The sequence below is a fragment of the Salmo trutta genome, chromosome 2 (assembly GCF_901001165.1).
Source record: "Salmo trutta chromosome 2, fSalTru1.1, whole genome shotgun sequence".
Taxonomy (NCBI): domain Eukaryota; kingdom Metazoa; phylum Chordata; class Actinopteri; order Salmoniformes; family Salmonidae; genus Salmo; species Salmo trutta.
Genome location: NC_042958.1, coordinates 7,548,808 through 7,569,692, shown reverse-complemented (window position 1 = coordinate 7,569,692; position 20,885 = coordinate 7,548,808). Strand labels below are relative to the sequence as shown.

At 39.7% G+C, this 20,885-nt stretch overlaps 2 protein-coding genes and 1 long non-coding RNA gene across 9 annotated transcripts in view; 2 read left to right on the top strand and 1 right to left on the bottom strand.

The window, feature by feature from the left end:
* LOC115149723 (myelin-associated glycoprotein) overlaps nucleotides 1-20,885 on the top strand; it is a 29,874-nt gene that overhangs the window by 892 nt on the left and 8,097 nt on the right. Inside the window, exons 3-8 of one of the 7 annotated variants that reach the window (XM_029692619.1) lie at nucleotides 3,664-4,050; nucleotides 4,179-4,484; nucleotides 4,621-4,887; nucleotides 5,403-5,496; nucleotides 5,604-5,664; nucleotides 5,825-6,254. In XM_029692619.1, the coding sequence (XP_029548479.1) occupies nucleotides 3,664-4,050; nucleotides 4,179-4,484; nucleotides 4,621-4,887; nucleotides 5,403-5,496; nucleotides 5,604-5,664; nucleotides 5,825-5,929 (1,220 nt within the window). In that variant the 3' untranslated portion in view covers nucleotides 5,930-6,254. Of the gene's footprint in view, nucleotides 1-3,490; nucleotides 4,051-4,178; nucleotides 4,485-4,620; nucleotides 4,888-5,402; nucleotides 5,497-5,603; nucleotides 5,665-5,824; nucleotides 6,255-20,885 lie in introns of those variants that run through there. The other 6 variants (XM_029692618.1, XM_029692617.1, XM_029692624.1 and 3 more) reach the window with 6 other exon arrangements.
* Nucleotides 4,815-20,885, bottom strand: part of LOC115149822 (uncharacterized) — a 33,893-nt gene continuing 17,822 nt past the window's right edge. The window contains exon 3 of the long non-coding RNA XR_003866970.1: nucleotides 4,815-4,878. This is a non-coding gene — a long non-coding RNA (uncharacterized LOC115149822). The remainder of the gene's footprint in view (nucleotides 4,879-20,885) is intronic.
* Nucleotides 10,711-16,243, top strand: LOC115149677 (myelin-associated glycoprotein). Its single transcript, XM_029692607.1, has 7 exons — nucleotides 10,711-10,796; nucleotides 13,794-14,180; nucleotides 14,309-14,614; nucleotides 14,751-15,017; nucleotides 15,248-15,341; nucleotides 15,453-15,510; nucleotides 15,859-16,243. Exons 1-7 carry the CDS (start codon nucleotides 10,748-10,750, stop codon nucleotides 16,114-16,116), a joined length of 1,419 nt encoding a protein of 472 aa, XP_029548467.1. The 5' UTR covers nucleotides 10,711-10,747; the 3' UTR covers nucleotides 16,117-16,243.

Sequence of the window (20,885 nt, the reverse complement as noted above, 5' to 3'; positions counted from 1 at the left end):
AACAACCAATGCCACTGTGTGAAAAGGTAATTGCCCACTAACACTCAATAACAGGTAATGCCTCCATCAGCTGAAATGACAACCAACCATACACTTCCTATAGTTGTTGATCAGTCTCTCACGTTGCTGTGGAGGAATTCTGGCCCACTCTCCCACGCAGAACTGCTTTAACTCAGCGACATTTGTTGGTTTTCAAGCATGAACTGCTTGTTTCAAGTCCTTCCACAATATCTCAATAGGGATTAGGTCTGGAATTTTTGTAGGCCATTCCAAAACTTTAATTTTGTTGCTTTTAATCAATTTTCATGTAGACTTGATTGTGTGTTTTGGAATGGTGAAATAACCAGTTATTGAGTGTAAGGGGGCAATTACTTTTTCACACAGGGGAATTGGGTGTTGCATAACTTTGTTCATGAAATAAATGTAATAACTATACATTTTTTTTGTTATTTGTAAACTCAAGTTCCCTTTATCTAATATTAGGTTTTGGTTGAAGATCTGATAACATTCAGTAACAAAAAATAAATAAATAGAGAACAAGAAATGGGGAAATACTGTTTCATGTCACTGTATGTGCATGTGAAACCGACTTCATGTTGCGGCTGACAGTATAGCTTCCACCACTGTCCCTATCACCATACCGGGCTCAAACTAGTGGTCCTCTGCTCACAAACACACGTCACCTCACTCCTTAATAACACACCAACCATTTGAAAATCACCTCTACATTGAAATAAATTCATATTATTATTATTGGGAGAGACTGTAACAGTGATGTGTATAAAAAATGCTGGACCGCTGATGCTATGTAACAGCCAATGAGAGACTTTAACTCCACCGGTCTCTATATATGGTTCTCCCCAGAAGAAGCAGTCCTCCATAAGATTTAATGGAATTCTACAGTATTTAAATCAAATGTTTCAAGGACAAATTACATGTATTTATTTATTTTGTTGTAGAGGGGGACAGTAAAGATAGTACTCTATAAATAAAATACTTAAAAATCTTTACATATTTCTAATTATATTTGTTATGTTCAGGTCATATAAAAAAGCATGAGCTGGAGCACACACAGAGAATATTACTTATTGTAGAGGTGCTGAATAACAGTGAATACACTGTCAGCTATAAAAACAAAGAGAGTTGAACACTCTATGTATATAATCTCCCACTAATTCATTGGGTAAAACACCAACGTTTCGGCATCACTGTGCCTTCTTCAGTGTAATGTCATGAATGTTTGAACCAGGTTATGTAGACATACAGTGCAGCTAGTGCAACCAATGACAATAGTGAGGGGTGTATCATAGTTATGAGGTTAATTAGAAAGAATTGAGTAAAACTGTTAAAATAATAGTTTACAGCATATTGAATATATTAGCGTATTGTTATCATTAACATTAGTATAAGATCAACATACATTATTGTTTAATTTAATTTCACATATATTTAATATATTTAAAATGTTGTTACATGTAATCTTTTGGTTCATCAAGAATGCATAATAAGCACCATCAACAGGGGGAACATATTGGTTCTATGCTGAAAGCCTGTAGAAAGAATATATTCATTTATAAGACTTCTTCATAAAAATAATTGTTCAGAAGAAGGGCCTGAGATCAAAGTCAATATTCCGACCACTAGGGGTCAATGTTTTAAAATAGGAAATCCAGTAGTCCTCCCTCTGTAGTAGTAGGATCTCCATGTTACCTCCTCTCCTCTGTAGTAGTAGGATCTCCATGTTACCTCCTCTCCTCTGTAGTAGTAGGATCTCCATGTTACCTCCTCTCCTCTGTAGTAGTAGGATCTCCATGTTACCTCCTCTCCTCTGTAGTAGTAGGATCTCCATGTTACCTCCTCTCCTCTGTAGTAGTAGGATCTCTGTGTTACCTCCTCTCCTCTGTAGTAGTAGGATCTCCATGTTACCTCCTCTCCTCTGTAGTAGTAGGATCTCCATGTTACCTCCTCTCCTCTGTAGTAGTAGGATCTCCATGTTACCGCCTCTCCTCTGTAGTAGTAGGATCTCCATGTTACCTCCTCTCCTCTGTAGTAGTAGGATCTCCATGTTACCTCCTCTCCTCTGTAGTAGTAGGATCTCCATGTTACCTCCTCTCCTCTGTAGTAGTAGGATCTCCATGTTACCTCCTCTCCTTGGTAGAGCAACATGCTCAATACCTGTGTATTTGAGGGAGGAGATGTGATGGGTAGCTTCAACAAAGTGAGCTGCTACTAGATAGTGTTCTTACAGCTGATTGAGCTGCAGTGTTCAGCTCTGCATTGTTTTAATTGTTGTTTTGTTTGTAATGAGTTGGCTTTTCCACATGAACTTGTGATGAGATAGATTTCTACATTTGTCTTGCAAGAGATGATACCCCTAACAGGGATTTTTCCACCTGTATGTGGGTGTCTGAAGAAGGATGTTTTTGTAAAGCTATTGCACTGTGAGCATGAGGTACATTTGTACTTCCCATTTGGAATGGGTGTCAAGAGTGTCTGAGTGGGCTCAGGGGGCAGGTCAGATCTCACTAAGCTATCCCCAATATTGCGACGATGCTTATAGACCACCAGTGGGGATTCCTTGAAGAGGTGTGCAATTTTTTGGTCTGATTGCAGAATATTCCAATATGCCAGGGCTTTTTCAGGATTGCTTTCATTTTGTCTGAACACTTGGTATACTTAGTGCAAAATACTGTTGCATAGTTTTTCTTTTTTGGTTAACTTTTTAGCAAATCCTGTCTTGGTTTTTGAGATATTTTCCTCATTGCAGCATCAAGACTTTTTTCCTTGAAGCCTCTGATTTTGAATTCATTTTTCATTTTCTTAGCATTGCTGTCAAAATCCGACTGTTGGCAACAGATTCGTTTAACCCTGCATAACTGGCTATATGGTAGACCATTCCTGAGGGGAAGGGGATGCATACTATCCGTACGTAGCAGGGTTTTGCGGTCTGTTGGCTGTGTGTACAAGTCTGTATGTAATGCATCATTCTCTTTGATGATCCATACGTCCAGGTAGATTACTCATCCAGGTAGACTTCTCTCATGAGTCGCCATGGTGAATTTGAGATATTCAGAGCTCTCGTTTAGCAGAGTTTGGAATTAATTTAGTTCCTGCAGACTTCCTTCCCAGAGCACAAAGACATCATCTATGTATCTCTTCCATGAGAGGATTTTAGAAGTAAGGGGTGTGTCTCTTTGTTTTATAAATGAGTGCTTCCTCAAATTGTTCCACATACAGGTTCGCATAGTTGGGGGCAGAGGGGGAGCCCATGGCTACTCCCCGAATTTGAAAAAAACCCATCAAATTCAAAGATGAAGTAGTATTTGGATAATACCAGTTCAGTGAGATGCAACAGCGATCATTGTCTGGAGCAAGGATAGGGTCTCTCTGCCCAAGGAAGTGTTGCAGGTCACAATATATAATTTTAAAGTATGCATTAAGGTGTCTGTAATAGAATATACTTGTCAACAACGAAAGTAGACATTAATAAATGCATTTCTATAGCTTCCGACATCTTTTTTTTTAAATGGAGGAGGAGAAACAAGATGGCTGTGCAGTTGCCTCCAAACAGAGGCCCCTGGCTGTCATCTAGGGTTAATACATATCATTGGACTGAACTGAAAATATATCAGAACCTCCCTGATGTTGTCTTTTATGTTGCAGGTGTTTTGGCCTGCTTTGGTCAACGAAATTTGATCGCCACAATGCCAGATACACTGGATGTACTGACTGGCTCCTGTGTGCAAATCCCATGTTCATTTGATATTCCTGACAAACAAAAGAATAAATTTAAGAGCACAATACTAACCTCTGGAGTGTGGATTAAAGAAGACCCATACTTTGTTGAGCGTCTGGACAAAGTGATATTTAATAGCAGTGAGACGGACAACAATTATCAAGGGAACATAACTGGAAACATGTCCCAGAAGAACTGCACCACAGTCTTCTTCAATGTAACCACCAGTTACACTAATAAATACTACTTCAGGATTGAGAGTCAACCATTCCGTGCAACAGACATTGGAAAGTCTGTTAATATAGTTGTCAGAGGTAAGAGACAATTTAACTGTTAACCAACGATTTTTTCCAGTTTATATTCCTTGGATCAAAGATAAGAATAGAACAAGTAGACAGTTTAACTTTTAGTGTGAAATATTTTTATCTACAATGTATTACAGATTTGCCTTCCAGTCCCATCATTACTGTCTCAGGTGAAGTGAAGGAAGGGACCCCTGTCAGTTTGAACTGCTCTGCTGTCGCTCCCTGTCCTGAACACCCCCCTGAGCTGACATGGACTCTCCCAACACAGTTCACAACTGAGAACCAACTGCAGGAGAATCCAGACCAAACCAAATCAGTTCTCTCCACGGCGACCTTCACTCCATCATACCATCATCATGAGAAGAACATCACTTGTACTGCAGTCTACCCAGTAGGGACAAGCAACAAGACAGCTGAACATAACATGATGCTTAACGTTTCATGTAAGATTTAGTCACCAGTTCCTGTAGAATAGATCATTCTATCATGTTTTCAGTGATGATTGTAACAGAGTGGTTTTGATGAGACTATTCAATATACCATATCCAGATACATTCTAAATGAACCTCTCTCCCTCAGTCTCTCCTAAGGACACCTCGGCCTCCATCAGTCCAGCTGGTCCAGTATTAGTGGACAGCTGTGTTAATCTGACCTGCAGCAGTACAGCCAACCCTCCTGTGACAAACTTCACCTGGTTCCAGATCAGTGGGGGTAAACCAATACAGGTAGCATCTGGACAGAGTTACTCCCTCAATGTGACTGTTGGTGATGGAGGACTGTACTACTGTGAAGCAAGAAATAGTCACGGCTGTGGGAAGTCAAAGGAAGTGCAGCTGGCTATTAAAGGTAGAAGCATTGGCACATTCAATATGGCACAACATTAAGAAAAATATAGATATAGATAGATGTAGAAGAGATGTACTTCTACATGCATGCTATATGTATCTAGGTATGATACGGTTGTAGGATCTTAATTTGATCACTATTTTGTTGCTGAGAAGTTTTGTTGCACTGCGTTAAATACAGATAAGCTTTGTGATTTACATAAATTCACCGAAAACCTGCACTAAAACGTGGCTCAATTAATATAGTTGCACTTTTCATGTAGCCTTATTTTGTCCAGCTAATATATTTAGCCTAACCACCAAGTTAGCTTAACCACCAATGGAACAACATTACGGAGTAAACGATTATATCCTTTTGCTGCAGGATTATTTCGCTGCAACAATACTGGCTAAATTAAGATCTTACATCTGTACATCTACAGTATATGTGTAATTTGTAATATTAGACAATGTACAAAATGTTTCCTCTTTTAGGAACAGACCATAATATGACCATAATATGTGTTTTATTTACAGGGCAAGAAGAGCCTGTTAACCCAAAGGTTTTTGAGATTGTTGGAAAAACCTTGGGGTTGCTTTTCCTTTTCAGTCTGATCGTGTTCTTTGCATGGTAAAAAGATATTCCCAGCCTCAATGCAAACATATTTATCATGCTGTTTGTGCTTTTGTGTATGAAAACCTAAATGATGTCAAAATACCTTTATTCTTGTCTTCCAGGAGGAGGAGAACATCTAGACTCCCCAGTGGGTTTGACATGACAGACCGTTCACAGGGACAGGTGGGAATGTTAGACTCAACTTTTAAAAACCATCTAGAATGTGCATTTAAGGAAGAATTGAATGAATACTGTGTTGTGTAACCAACTGTAACTATGAAGTCATTATTCTTCTGAAGTGTTGGTCCTGACACCTGTTCCTTTCTCTGTGTTCACTCCACAGAACTCCCCGGTTTGGACAGTATGCTCCAACCAGGCCAGGGTCAGGAGTGGGAACCAGGAACCACCCCATATCAACCTTGATGGGCTTTATGCCAACGGGAATTAAGTGTTTTATGTACAGTATATCATTGTGTATCTGTTTTCTGTTGGTGCTTTTGTTACATTTATAATTGTGTGCTCTTTGATTATCTGCATATTTGGACCTTTATTTTGGACCATTTATTTTGAATGTTGCGTTCAGAGCATCTGTTTAATGGGTTCCAGTATAAAGGAACTGCTGAGTTCAACCAGCCTACTGAAGGCAGTAAGACCTGAAAATGACTGTCTAGGAATGATCAACAACCAACTTGATAGATCTTGATGAATTTCTAAAAAGAATAATGTGCAAATATTGTACAATCCAGGCGTGCAAAGCTCTTAGACTTACCCTGTAAATGAGATATTTCTGTATTTAATTTTCAATAAATCTGCAAACATTTCTAAACATATTTTCACTTTGCTATTATGGGTTATTTTGTGTAAATGGATGACAAAACAAATCTATTTAATTGTTTTATTCAGGCATTAACACAACAACATGTGGAATAAGTCAAGAGGTATGAATACTTTCTGAAGGCACTGAGTACCCCAAACATTAGGAACATCTTCACCATAGTAATACCTTCAGAACAGCCTTAATTCATCAGGGCATGGACTTTACAAGGTGTCTAAAGCATTCTACAGGGAAGCTGGCCCATGTTGACTCCAATGCTTCACACAGTGTCAAGTTGGCTGGATGTCTATTGGGTGGTGGACCATTCTTGATGCACACCGGAAACTGTTAAATGTGAAAAAACCCAGCAGTGTTGCAGTTCTTGATCGGTGCGCCTGGCACCTACTACCATACCGTATTCAAAGGCACTTAAATCTTTCGTCTTGCCTATTCACCCTCAATGTCATACATACACAATCCATGTCTCTATCTCAAGGCTTAAACAACCATCTTTAACCTGTCTCCTCCCCTTCATCTACAATGATTGAAGTGGATTTAACAAGTGAGCTCTGAGAGGAGCTCAGTCCCAAAAAGACTCAAAGCTATAATCACTGCCAAAGGTGATTCTAACATGTATTGATTCAGGGGTGTGAGTACATATATGAATCAGATATTTTTATTTCATTTTCCATAAATCTGCAAAAATTTCTAAAAACATATTTTCACTTTGTAATTATGGGTATATGAATACCTTCAGAAGGCAATGTATACTTGTATGCAAGATGTCAGCAAGACACCGCTAGACATTGGTTCTGCTCTATTGGGACGGCAGGTAGCCTAGTGGTTAGAGCGTTGGGCCAGTAATCGTAAAGGTTGCTAGATCAAATTCCCAAGTTGTCAAGGTAAAAATATATCGTTCTTCCTCCAAACAAGGCAGTGTTCCTAGGCCATCATTATAAATAAGAATTTGTTCATAACTGACTTGCCTAGTTAAATAAATAAATATGACCTAATACCAACTCACATATCCATTGATAGTGAGTGGCAGCCTAAACTGCATCATTTCATTGTATTTTAATACATTTTACCCACCGATAGGCAAATCAGTTGCCACAAATCTGAAATGAGAATGTTAGTCCCTTTTTTGTCAGTCCCACCATATCCCCATACCCACAATATTGCAGCATCAGCGTAGTATAATGTCCAATAGTCAATACTTTCTCTCTTCTCTCTCTGAATCATCTGGTCCCTCCGCCTCTCAATTCCTGATCCTGTCCTCCAGAGCCTTCAGCTCTCCCTCCACCTGCTGGGTAAAGTACACCCTCAGCTCCTGGGTCTCCTTCTTCCAGAAGACCTTGGGCAGGTCGAAGATGGTTTTGTCTAGAAGGGATACAGCTTTTGTCAAAATGTAGTTTTCTAGGAAGTTTAGCAGAATTTATGCAGCAGGTTAGGATAATTAACGTATCAGGTTATGATGATTAGATGAAAGTACGGAAAAGGGTTAGGATTAGCTAAAATGCTAAAAGAATACAACTTCAATTTGACAAAACCTTTATCCCATCTAGACTTGACCGTCGTAGAGAGGACCCATGTCTACCCTGCCACGCATGCCCTGCAGGTTGCTGGCTCTCTCCTGTTGCACATGGGACACACTCTATTCACTCCACTTTAATAAGAAATTATTTTGGTAGCAGATTAGGAGCAGGGACAGATTACCGAACGGCCCCAGATAGCATATGATAGCAAAATGTGTTGAATTACAGGAAAATAGCTTTAAAACTGAAACCTTTTCTATCGACCTCATGGCCAAATGTGTTGAATATCAGGGAATTAGCTTTAAAACTGCAAATTTTGTCTCAGCCTCATTGCAAAATGTGTAGAATAGCATTATCAAATTGCAAATGTTCCTCTCTGCACCATGGCAAAATGTGTTGAAATGCAGAAAAGTAAGCTCAGGGTCCCAAATGCGGTCGTCCAACCCTGGATAGGAGAGCATTTTCCCTAACCCTAACCCTTTTACCTAACCTTAACCTCAGTCTCCTAACATGCTGCGTTAATTCTCCTAACCTGATACATAAATTCTCATAAACTGCTACAAAAAAGTCAATTCAGTATCAAAGTGGAGTGAAAAGTCTCTGTGGCTTCCAGCACACCAGCAGGCTCCTCTTGGCAAATAGACTTCAAAGAGGAAGTTGGTGTAGGAGAAGTTGAGTGGTGTGTGAGAATCAGTCAGATATAATTACAGTTACTCTGTTTCATACCAAATCTGTTTTTCATGTTGAAACATAATGTGAAAACCATATGTTTTGTATCAAGCTCAAATTAAACTTTCCTTTTTTTTTATTAGAATAAATTAGTTGTTGGTTTTGGTTCAAAATGTAACTATATTTTTTAAATCCCACATATACAGTGAGGGAAAAAAGTATTTGATCCCCTGCTGATTTTGTACGTTTGCCTACTGACAAAGAAATGATCAGTCTATAATTTTAATGGTAGGTTTATTTGAACAGTGAGAGACAGAATAACAACAACAAAAATAAAAAACAACGCATGTCAAAAATGTTATAAATTGATTTACATTTTAATGAAGGAAATAAGTATTTGACCCCTCTGCAAAACATGACTTAGTACTTGGTGGCAATCACAGAGGTCAGTCGTTTCTTGTTGTTGGCCACCAGGTTTGCACACATCTCAGGAGGGATTTTGTCCCACTCCTCTTTGCAGATCTTCTCCAAGTCATTAAAGGTGTTGAGGCTGACGTTTGGCAACTCGACCCTTCAGCTCCCTCCACAGATTTTCTATGGGATTAAGGTATGGAGACTGGCTCGGCCACTCCAGGACCTTAATGTCCTTCTTCTTGAGCCACCAGGACCTTAATGTCCTTCTTCTTGAGCCACTCCTTTGTTGCCTTGGCCGTGTGTTTTGGGTCATTGTCATGCTGGAATACCCATCCCCGACCCATTTTCAATGCCCTGGCTGAGGGAAGGAGGTTCTCACCCAAGATTTGACAGTACATGGCCCCGTTCATCGTCCCTTTATGCGGTGAAGTTGTCCTGTCCCCTTAGCAGAAAAACACCCCCAAAGCACAATGTTTCCACCTCCATGTTTGACGGTGGGGATGGTATTCTTGGGGTCATGGGCAGCATTCCTCCTCCTCCAAACACGGCGAGTTGAGTTGATGCCTCAGTCCTTCACGGCGTAGTTTGTTACCAATTGTTTTCTTGGTGACTATGGTCCCAGCTGCCTTGAGATCATTGACAAGATCCTCCCATGTAGTTCTGGGCTGATTCCTCACTGTTCTCATGATCATTGCAACTCCACGAGGTGAGATCTTGCATGGAGCCCCAGACCGAGGGAGAATGTCAGTTATTTTGTGTTTCTTCCATTTGCGAATAATCGTACCAACTGTTGTCACCTTCTCACCAAGCTGCTTGTCGACGGTCTTGTAGCCCATTCCAGCCTTGTGTAGGTCTACAATCTTGTTCCTGACATCCTTGGAGAGCTCTTTGGTCTTGGCCATGGTGGGAAGTTTGGAATCTGATTGATTGATTGCTTCTGTAGACAGGTGTCTTTTATACAGGTAACAAACTGAGATTAGGAGCACTCCCTTTAAGAGTGTGCTCCTAATCTAAGCTCGTTACCTGCATAAAAGACACCTGGGAGCCAGAAATCTTTCTGATTGACAGGGGGTCAAATACTTATTTCCCTCATTAAAATGCAAATCAATTTACAACATTTTTTACATGCGTTTTTCTGGATATTTTTGTTGTTATTCTGTCTCTCACTGTTCAAATAAACCTACCATTAAAATTATAGACTGATCATTTCTTTGTCAGTGGGCAAACGTACAAAATCAGCAGGGGATCAAATACTTTTTTCCCTCACTGTACTCCCATTCAAGCCTGGGAAATACGGAAGAGGGAGATTATGCTGCCGAAAGTTTCTTTTAACAATTTATTGGGGGCAGACTTAGCGATTTGGAGACCCGATTCAAAATGCTGCTGACCTGTCCTACCCCAAGAAAGGGATATTAAATACCGTAGTATTCTTTTAAAATGATTTCTCATTCACATATTAGGAAGTACTTCACGGATGAGATGTGAGATATGCCACATGAAATGCAAGTACATTAGTTTGTCAGTCCACACTATGGGTGTGACAGTCTCTACTGTCGACAGTTTACGTTACCGTCTAAGGCAAGTATCAACTTCTTCAATATATTTTCTCTTAATTCGAATGTTCAAAATAAATTAAAGGTAATTAATTATGAGTAATGAGATTCAATATGTTCTAAAGTACTGCTGTTTGTTCATGTATTAGCTTCACAACTGAAAGACATAGTGTATTTGATATGGGGATGATTCAATACAATGTGTTGTGTGAGTTAAGCTACTCTACCAGTAAGTGTATGTTTGTACTGTTTCAGGTGATCAGTAGTGATTGAGTTCTCACATGGCTTGTCCTGAGAACATGTTTTTTCTCATTGTCCTCTTTATGTCAGGTGAGTCTTCCACACAACAACAATTAGTTATGAATCAGACATAAAGGAATATCCACAAGTCATTATATTTTATGGGATGTGCTTTATAATTGTTTAGAAAAGTGTACAGTTTATTCCTGATTAGTGTATTTTAATAGTCTGGATTCAAACAGTCCTGTGAAAAAGTATTTTGCATATTTCCGATACTGAATGTTATCAGATATTCAATCAAAAGCTAATATTAGATAAATGGAACCTGAGTGAACAAAAAACACAACAATGACATACTTATTTCATTACTTTCTTAAACTAAGTCAAGCAACAACCAATGCCACTGTGTGAAAAGGTAATTGCCCACTAACACTCAATAACTGGTAATGCCTCCATCAGCTGTAATGACAACCAACCATACTCTTCCTATAGTTGTTGATCAGTCTCTCACGTTGCTGTGGAGGAATTCTGGCCCACTCTCCCATGCAGAACTGCTTTAACTCAGCGACGTGTTGGTTTTCAAGCATGAACTGCTTGTTTCAAGATTATGTGTTTTGGAATGGTGAAACAACCAGTTATTGAGTGTATGGGGGCAATTACTTTTTCACACAGGGGAATTGGGTGTTGCATAACTTTGTTCATGAAATAAATGTAATAACTATACATTTTTTTTGTTATTTGTAAACTCAAGTTCCCTTTATCTAATATTAGGTTTTGGTTGTAGATCTGATAACATTCAGTAACAAAACATAAATAAAAATAGAGAAGCATAAAGGGGGAAATACTGTTTCATGTCTCTGTATGTTCATGTTAAACCGACTTCATGTTGCGGCTGACAGTATAGCTTCCACCACTGTCCCTATCACCATACCGGGCTCAAACTAGTGGTCCTCTGCTCACAAACACACGTCACCTCACTCCTTGACAATGCACCAACCATTTTAAAATCACCTGCACAGAGAAATAAGTTAATATTACTATTATTGGAAGAGACTGTTCCAATGATGTATATAAACCCTCGATCTTTGGTGCTATGTAACAGCCAATGAGAGACTATAAAACCACTTGTCTCTGTATGTGGTACTCCCCAGAAGAAGCAGTCCTCCATAAGATTTAATGGAATTCTACAGTATTTAAATCAAATGTTTCAAGGAAAAACTACATGTATTTATGTATTTTGTTGTAGAGGGGGACAGTAAAGTTAGTACTCTATAAATAAAATACTTAAAAATCTTTACATATTTCTAATTATATTTGTTATGTTCAGGTCATATAAAAAAAAGCATGAGCTGGAGCACACAGAGAATATTACTTATTGTAGAGGTTCTGACTAACGGTGAATACACTGTAAGCTATAAAAACAAAGAGAGTTGAACACTATATATATAATCTCCCACTAATTTATTGGGTTTAACACCAACGTTTCGGCATCACTGTGCCTTCTTCAGGGTAATGTCATGAATGTTTGAACCAGGTTATGTAGACATACAGTGCAGCTAGTGCAACCAATGGCAATAGTGAGGGGTGTGTCATAGTTAAAAGGATGTTTAAAATGAATTGATTAAAACTGTTAAAATAATAGTTTACAGCATATTGAATATATTAGCGTATTGTTATCATTAACATTAGTATAAGATTAGCATCAACATACTTTACTGTTTAATTTAATTTCACATATATTTAATTGTTTCCAATTTCATTAAATGTTGTTACATGTAATCTTTTGGTTCATCCATAATGCATAATAAGCACCATCAACAGGGGGAACATATTGGTTCTATGCTGAAAGGCTGTAGAAAGAATATATTCATTTATAAGACTTCTTCATAAATGTAATTGTTCAGAAGAAGGGCCTGAGATCAAAGTCAATATTCCGACCACTAGGGGTCAATGTTTTAAAATAGGAAATGCAGTAGTCCTCCCTCTGTAGTAGTAGGATCTCCATGTTACCTCCTCTCCTCTGTAGTAGTAGGATCTCCATGTTACCTCCTCTCCTCTGTAGTAGTAGGATCTCCATGTTACCTCCTCTCCTTGGTAGAGCAACATGCTCAATACCTGTGTATTTGAGGGAGGAGATGGGATAGTTAGCTTCAACAAAGTGAGCTGCTACTAGATAATCAGTGTTCTTACAGCTATGCATTGTTTTAATTGTTGTTTTGTTTGTAATGAGTTGGATTTTCCACATGAACATGTGATGAGATAGATTACTCCATTTGTCTTACAAGAGATGATACCCCTAACAGGGATTTTTCCACCTGTATGTGGGTGTCTAAAGAAGGATGTTTTTGTAAAGCTGCTGCACTGTGAGCATGAGCCACATTTGGAGTTCCCATTTGGAATGGGTGTCAAGAGTGTCTGAGTGGGCTCAGGGGGCAGGTCAGCTCTCACTAAGCTATCCCCAATATTGCGACCACGCTTATAGACCACCAGTGGGGGTTCCTTGAAGAGGTGTGCAATTTTTTCGTCTTATTGTAGAATATGCCAGTGATTTTTCGGGAATGCTTTCATTTTCTCTGAACTCTTGGTGTACGTAGTGCAAAAGACTGTTGCGTTGTTTTTCTTCTTTGGTTAACTTTTTAGCAAATCCTCTCTTGGTTTTTGAGATGTTTTCGTCATTGCAGCATCAATACTTTTTTCCTTGAAGCCTCTGATTTTGAATTTATTTGTCAGTTTCTTAGCAGTGCTGTCAAAATCTGACTGTTGGCAACAGATTCGTTTAACCCTGCATATCTGGCTATATGGTAGACCATTCCTGAGGGGAAGGGGATGCATACTATCCGCACGTAGGAGGGTTTTGCGGTCTGCTGGCTGTGTGTACAAGTCTGTATGTGAGGCATCATTCTCTTTAATGATCCATAAGTCCAGGTAGTTTATTTTTCTCTCATCAGTCTGCATGGTGAATTTGAGATATTCAGAGCTCTCGTTTAGCAGAGTTTGGTTTAGTTCCTGCTTACTTCCGTAATACATATCATTGGACTGAACTGAAAATATATCAGAACCTCCCTGATATTGTCTTTTATGTTGCAGGTGTTTTTGCCTGCTTTGGTCAACGACATTTGATCACCACAATGCCAGATAGACTGGATGTACTGACTGGCTCCTGTGTGCAAATCCCATGTTCATTTGATGTTGCTGACCAACATAAGAATACATTTAACAGCACAATACTAACATCTGGAGTGTGGATTAAAGAAAACCCATACTTTGATGTGCATCCGGACAATGTGATATTTAACAGTAGTAAGACGGTCAACAGATTTCAAGGGAAGATAACTGGAAACATATCCCAGAAGAACTGCACCACAGTCTTCTTCAATGTAACCACCAGTTACACTAATAAATACTACTTCAGGATTGAGAGTCAACCATTCCGTGCAACAGACATTGATAAGTCTGTTGATATAGTTGTCAGGGGTAAGATACAATTTAACTGTTTACCAACTATTTTTCCCAGTTTAGATTCCTTGCATCAAAGACAAGAGCAGAACAAGTAGATAATTTAACTATTAATGTAAAATATATTTATCTACAATATATTACAGATCTGCCTTCCAGTCCCATCATTACTGTCTCAGGTGAGGTGAAGGAAGGGAACCCTGTCAGTTTGAACTGCTCTGCTGTCGCTCCCTGTCCTGAACACCCCCCTGAGCTGACATGGACTCTCCCAACACAGTTCACATCTGAGAAACAAATGCAGGAGAATCCAGACCAAACCAAATCAGTTCTCTCCACGGTGACCTTCACTCCATCATACCTTCATCATGAGAAGAACATCACTTGTACTGCAGTCTACCCAGTAGGGACAAGCATCAAGACAGCTGAACATACCATGATGCTTAACGTTTCATGTAAGATTTAGTCACCAGATCCTGTTGAATAGATTATTCTATCATGTTTTCACTGATGATTGTCATAGAGTGGTTTTGATGAGACTATTCAATATACCATATCTAGATACATTCTAAATGAACCCCTCTCCCTCAGTCTCTCCTAAGGACACCTCGGCCTCCATCAGTCCAGCTGATCCAGTATTAGTGGACAGCTGTGTTAATCTGACCTGCAGCAGTACAGCCAACCCTCCTGTGACAAACTTCACCTGGTTCCAGATCAGTGGGGGTAAAACAACACAGGTAGCATCTGGACAGAGTTACTCCCTCAATGTGACTGTTGGTGATGGAGGACTGTACTACTGTGAAGCAAGAAATAGTCACGGCTGTGGGAGGTCAAAAGAAGTGAGGCTAACTATTAAAGGTAAAACGGGCCCGTCGGGCACAATCGTAGGTTAGATATACACTATATATTCAAAAGTATGTGGACACCCCTTCAAATGCGTGGATTCAGCTATTTAATGACATTGACATTAATGCCCATGATTTTTGGAATGAGATGTTGGATGAGCAGGTGTCCACATACTTTTGGTAATGAAGTGTACATTGCAGATCTTTATGTGAGAAATAATCTAATATGTGCTGTATTTTCAGGGCAAGAAGAGACTGATAACACAATGGTTTTTGGGATTGCAGCAGGAACTCTGGGGGTCATTTTGCTTATCAGCCTGATCTGTGTTATTGGATGGTAAAAACTATTCCTGGCATCAATACAAAACTATTATTTATGTTGTGTTTGTGCTTTTGCATATGAAAACCCTCTCAGTGCATTCAGAAGGCCTTTCTAAATGTCTTCCAGGAGGAGAAACTCGAGGCTCCACGATGGACTTGAAAGGACAGACAGTCCACAGGGACAGGTGGGAATAAGGCTCAACTTTCAAAACCCATCTACAAAATGTATTTAAGAAAGTACTGAATTAACTATTTAAAGCCATGAGGTTGACATCATTTCAGAGGAAGTTTAGGGGAGATGACCACACCGGAAGCAATGCCACATCCTGTAAGAACATGCAATGATAACAGAATAGCTGTTGGACTTTGACAGTGTTTCCTGGCAAAATGTAACTCTTTACACCTGTCAGTTGAAATTACATTTTCATTGACATCCCCTCAGTATGTGTTGTGTAACCTGCTGACCTTAGAGTTTTCCAAATGACTGAGCTTAGAGCTTTACACCTGTTCCTCTCTCTGTGTTCTCTCCACAGAACTCCCCGGTTGGGACAGTGTGTGCTGACCAGGCCACAGCTGGAGAGAAACCAGAGGAACCTGCAGAAGACCAGCCTGAAGAGATCCACTACGGTGACATAGACTTCTCCAAACTACGAACCAAAGAGACCCCAGCTGCAGCCCAGGACAGGGTCCAGGGACAGGAGAGTGAGTACGCTGAAGTCAACGTGACCCGGAGAGGGGACCAGGAACCACCTCTTAACAACCTAGATGGGCTTTATGCACAAGTGAATTAAAGAGGTGCATGTTAATTATTTTTCCAATGGGTATTAAGCGTTTTATGTACAGTATTGTCATTGTGTATCTGTTATCTATTGGTACTTTTGTTACATTTATAATTTTGTGCTCTTTGATTATCTGCATATTTGTAGAATTTGCTGGGATGAAAAGTGTTTAACTGTTACTATAGTGGTGATACAATGATGTAGGCAACTCTTTATTTAGCACCATTTATTTTGAATGTTGAGTTCACAGAGCATCTGTTTAATGGGTTCCAGTATAGAGGAACTGCTGAGTTCAACTAGCCAACTGAAGGCCGTTTAAGACCATATAAAGTCAATGATGACTGAGGAGAGAAGACACAGTTAGTTGGAGAGACAGTGGTCTGATGCAAGACAGGAAGTTGGTGAAGGAAGTCTACATTACATATTTTGTACAGTTCCCAGAATAACTATATCATCTATTTTCAGTTTATATCTATTTAGATTTTATCTTGTCAGTTTTTATGTTGTGTTAAATCAATAAAACAATCGAGGCTGAATTTAAGGTTGTTTAAGGCTGTAATAAAAACCTTTACGTTCAATTTCCATGCAATCTATTGGTCTTATTGGTCCAACATTTTACATACCTCATTAAAATGGATTACATTGAGATTTTGTGTCACTGGTCAACACACAATGTGGAATTATGTTTTTAGACATAAACGTAAAAAGCTGAAATGTCTCAAGTCAATATGTATTCAACACCTTTCCATGGCAAGCCTAAATAAGTTCAGGAGTAAAGATTTGCTTATCTAGTCACATGAGTTGCATGGATTCACTCTGTGTGCAATGCTAGTGTTAAACATGAGTTTGGAATGAATTTCAAACAGATACAAAGACAGGGAGCTTTTCCAATGCCTCACAAAGAAGGCCACCTGTTGGTAGATGGGTAAAAAGAAGAGAAATCTGACATTGAATGTCCCTTTGAACATGGTGAAGTTATTAATTACACTTTGGATGGTTTATCAATACCTCCAATCACAACAAAGATACAGGCGTCCTTCCTAACTCCGTCGCCGGAGAGGTAAGTAACCGCTCAGGGATTTCACCCACAGGAGGTTGTTGGCACATTAATTGGAGAGAATGGACCTGTGGTAATTAAACACATGGTTTCCATGTGTTTTATTCCATTCCATTTGCTCTGTTCCAGACATTATTATGAGACGATCTCCCCTCAGCAGCCTCCACTGGTTTCACCAAAAGGCCAGTGGTGACTTTAAAACAGTTACAGAGTTTAACGGCTGTGATTGGAGAAAACTGAGGATGGATCAACAACATTTTTACTTACCCCACAATACAAACCTAAATGACAGATTGAAAAGAATACAGAATAAACATATTCCAAAACATGCATTCTGTTTGCAATAAGGCACTAAAGTAAAACTGCAAAACATTGGACACTCTATGTCCAACACAACATATCACTGAGTACACTCTTCATATTTTCAAGCATGGTGATGGCTGCAATATGTTATGGGTATGCTTGTCATCAAGTGTTTTAGGATAAAAATAAATGGAATAGAGCTAAGCACAGGCAAAACTCTAGCGAAAAACCTGGTTCAGTCTGATTTTCAAAAGACACTGGGACACAAATTCCCCTTTCAGCAGGACAATAACCTAAAACAAAAAGCCAAATATACACCAGAGTTGCTTGCTGATTAACAACCAATTTGAAAGAGCTTGATTAATTTTTTAAAGAATAATTTGCAAATATTGTACATTCCAGGTGTGCAAAGCTCTTATAGACTCACCCAGAAAGACTCACAGCTGTAGTCGCTGCCAGTGGTTATTCTAACATGCATTGACTCAGGGGTGTGAATTCTTATGTAAATGAGTTATTTCTGTATTTCATTTTCAATAATATGCAAACATTTCTAAAAACATATTTTCACTTTGTTTTTATGGGTTATTGTGTGTAAATGGATGAGAAAACAAATATTTTTTATAATTTTTTTATTCAGGCATTAACACAACAAAATGTGGAATAAGTCACGGGGTATGAGTACTTTCTGAAGGCACTGAATACCCCAAACATTAGGAACACCTACTACCACACCTCGTTCCAAGGCATTTACATTTTTTGTCTTGCCAGTCACCATCTAAATGGCACACATACACAATCCATGTCTCAATTGTCTCAATGCTTAAAAATCCTTCTTTAACCTGTCTCCTCCCTTCATCTACACTGATTGAAGGGGATTTAACAAGTGACATCAATAAGGGATCATAGCTTTCACCTGGATGATGGCACCGGAGGGGATGCCTGCCATTTTACAGGCTCCTAACCAACTGTGCTATTTTGTGTGTTTATTCACATTGTTTGTAACTTATTTTGTACATAATGTTGCTCCTACCATCTCTTATGACCGAAAATAGCTTTTTGATATCAGAACAGCGATTACTCACTTTGAACTGGACAAAGATTTTTTCTTTAATGAGTCCGGAGTGAAGGATATACTGCTTTTTCGAGATTAGGCCCAAATCCCTGTCATTCACGGGGGGGCAGATATCGGGGTAAACGGCGGGAGTAACTATGACTCTCTTAACTGTTGGGGATAGGGGGCAGTATTTGCACGGCCGGATAAAAAACGTACCCAATTTAATCTGGTTACTACTCCTGCCCAGTAACTAGAATATGCATATAGATTTGGATAGAAAACACTCTAACGTTTCTAAAACTGTTTGAATGGTGTCTGTGAGTATAACAGAACTCATATGGCAGTCAAAACCCTGAGACAAATCCTAACAGGAAATGGAAATCTGATGTGTGGAATCACTTCAAACCTTTGCCATTGAAACACACAGGGACTTATTAATCATTTAGCACTTCCTAAGGCTTCCACTAGATGTCAACAGTCTTTACAAAGTGGTTTGAGTCTTCTATGGTAGAAACTGACCCAAAGAGAGGCTTGGGAATTTGGTCACAGGGGGAGGGCCATTACTACTATGACGCGGGCGCCCATGGGAACCCTTTTGTTCCGAAACGTTTAGTAAGACAATGCAATCGTCCGCCTTGAATATTATTAAAGCTCTGGTTGAAAAAGGCCCTAAAGATTTATGTTATACAACGTTTGACATGTTTGAACGAACGTAAATATATATTTTTTGCACATTCATGACGACAAGTCCCGCACACTTCAGTACATTATGAGTAGCCTTCGGAACGAGCTAACAAGAAGGAACTATTGGGACATAAATTATTAACTTTTTCGAACAAAACTACATTTGTTGTGGACCTGGGATTCCTGGAAGTGCCTTCTGATGAAGATAATCAAAGGTAAGGGAATATTTACAATAGTATATTTGATTTTAGATGGTTCCAAGATGGCGCTAACATGTATCGCCTAGCCTATTTTTCTGAGCATACCACGTCGTTTATTGCAAAGTGTGATTTCCCAGTAAAGTTATTTTTAAATCTGGCAATGCGGTTGCATTCACGAGATGATAATCTATAATTCTTTGAATGACAATATTACATTTTAACAATGTTTTCGAATAGTAATTTTGTAAATTGTAGCGCTGATTCACTGGAAGCATTTGAGGGAAAATATTTTCTGAACGTCACGCGCCGATGTAAAATGCTGTTTTTATATATAAATATGAACTTTATCAAACCAAAAATGCATGTATTGTGTAACATGATGTCCTAGGAGTGTCATCTGATGAAGATTGTCAAAGGTTAGTGCTGCATTTAGCTGTGTTTTGGGTATTTGTGATGCATCAAGTTGCTTTGAAAATGGCAGTGTGATTTTTTTTGGCGGGGTACTCTCCAAACATAATCTAATGTTTTGCTTTTGCTGTAAAGCCTTCTTGAAATCGGACAACGTGGTTCGATTCAGGAGAGGTGTATCTATAAAATGGTGTAAAATAGTCATATGTTTGAGAAATTGAAGTTATAGCATTTATGAGGTTTTGTATTTCGCGCGACGCGTTAACCCCGGACTCTAGGGGTTCCTACGTCTCTGAATGAGAAACAGTCGGAGATGGGCAGGTTCGAAGAGACGCTCCTAATGGGATAGGGGGGAGAGGTAGACCCTACTAGACCTTCTAGTAGGGTCTCCCCAAACCCTCTTCACGTGATGCCTAGCAGGGGTGGATCGAGATGTTCCCGACAGGCCGCTGCGGGGAGGTAAGGGAGGAGCCCTCTAGTAGGGTTCCTCCAGCCCCTCCCTGTGGTATGCGTGGTGGAGATGTTTCGGGCTTGCTCACACAGGTGAGTGTGGGGAGGTAAGGGGGGGTCCTCTAGAGGACTTCCCCAACCCCTCCTCATGCAACACCTGTGGTGCGTGTGTGGGGGTCTCTTGGGGGACAGGACTGGAGGATAAGAATGAGGCTCTCTATGGAGACTATTCAGACCCTCCGGGTGGACTCCTGGGGAATCCGAACACACGTACCAAGGGTTGGTAACTAAAGGAATTGACGGGGTGCAAGTGACTACTTGTCCGAATCCTAGCCACTTGAAGACCAGGGATATGTTTAAGATTAAGTGCGAAGCCCAGAGTGTCCAAACTGGGGGGATCAACCATGGACTCACACATGCTACGCCAGGGGCATGATTGTGGAAAGCGAAACCTGGTGGTGCAAAAAATGAGCGAACAAATGAGCGATAAGATGCCAGTTGAGAAAAGCGAATGTGGAAAATGGCATTGCTTGAAACGCAGAAGGGCGTGGATGTCCGGCCCGAAGGGGGAGAATTCTCCTCCTCGCAAGAGAGGAACTTGCGAAAACGTATCCTTCCAGGATAA

What these genes read in the sequence shown, in the direction of transcription:
- LOC115149677 (XM_029692607.1), top strand. Translation starts at nt 10,748, where the DNA reads ATGGCTTGTCCTGAGAACATGTTTTTTCTCATTGTCCTCTTTATGTCA. An exon ending in CATTGTCCTCTTTATGTCAG is followed by an intron (nt 10,797 to 13,793) that starts GTGAGTCTTCCA and finishes TTTATGTTGCAG; the next exon opens with GTGTTTTTGCCTGCTTTGGT. An exon ending in CTGATCTGTGTTATTGGATG is followed by an intron (nt 15,342 to 15,452) that starts GTAAAAACTATT and finishes AATGTCTTCCAG; the next exon opens with GAGGAGAAACTCGAGGCTCC.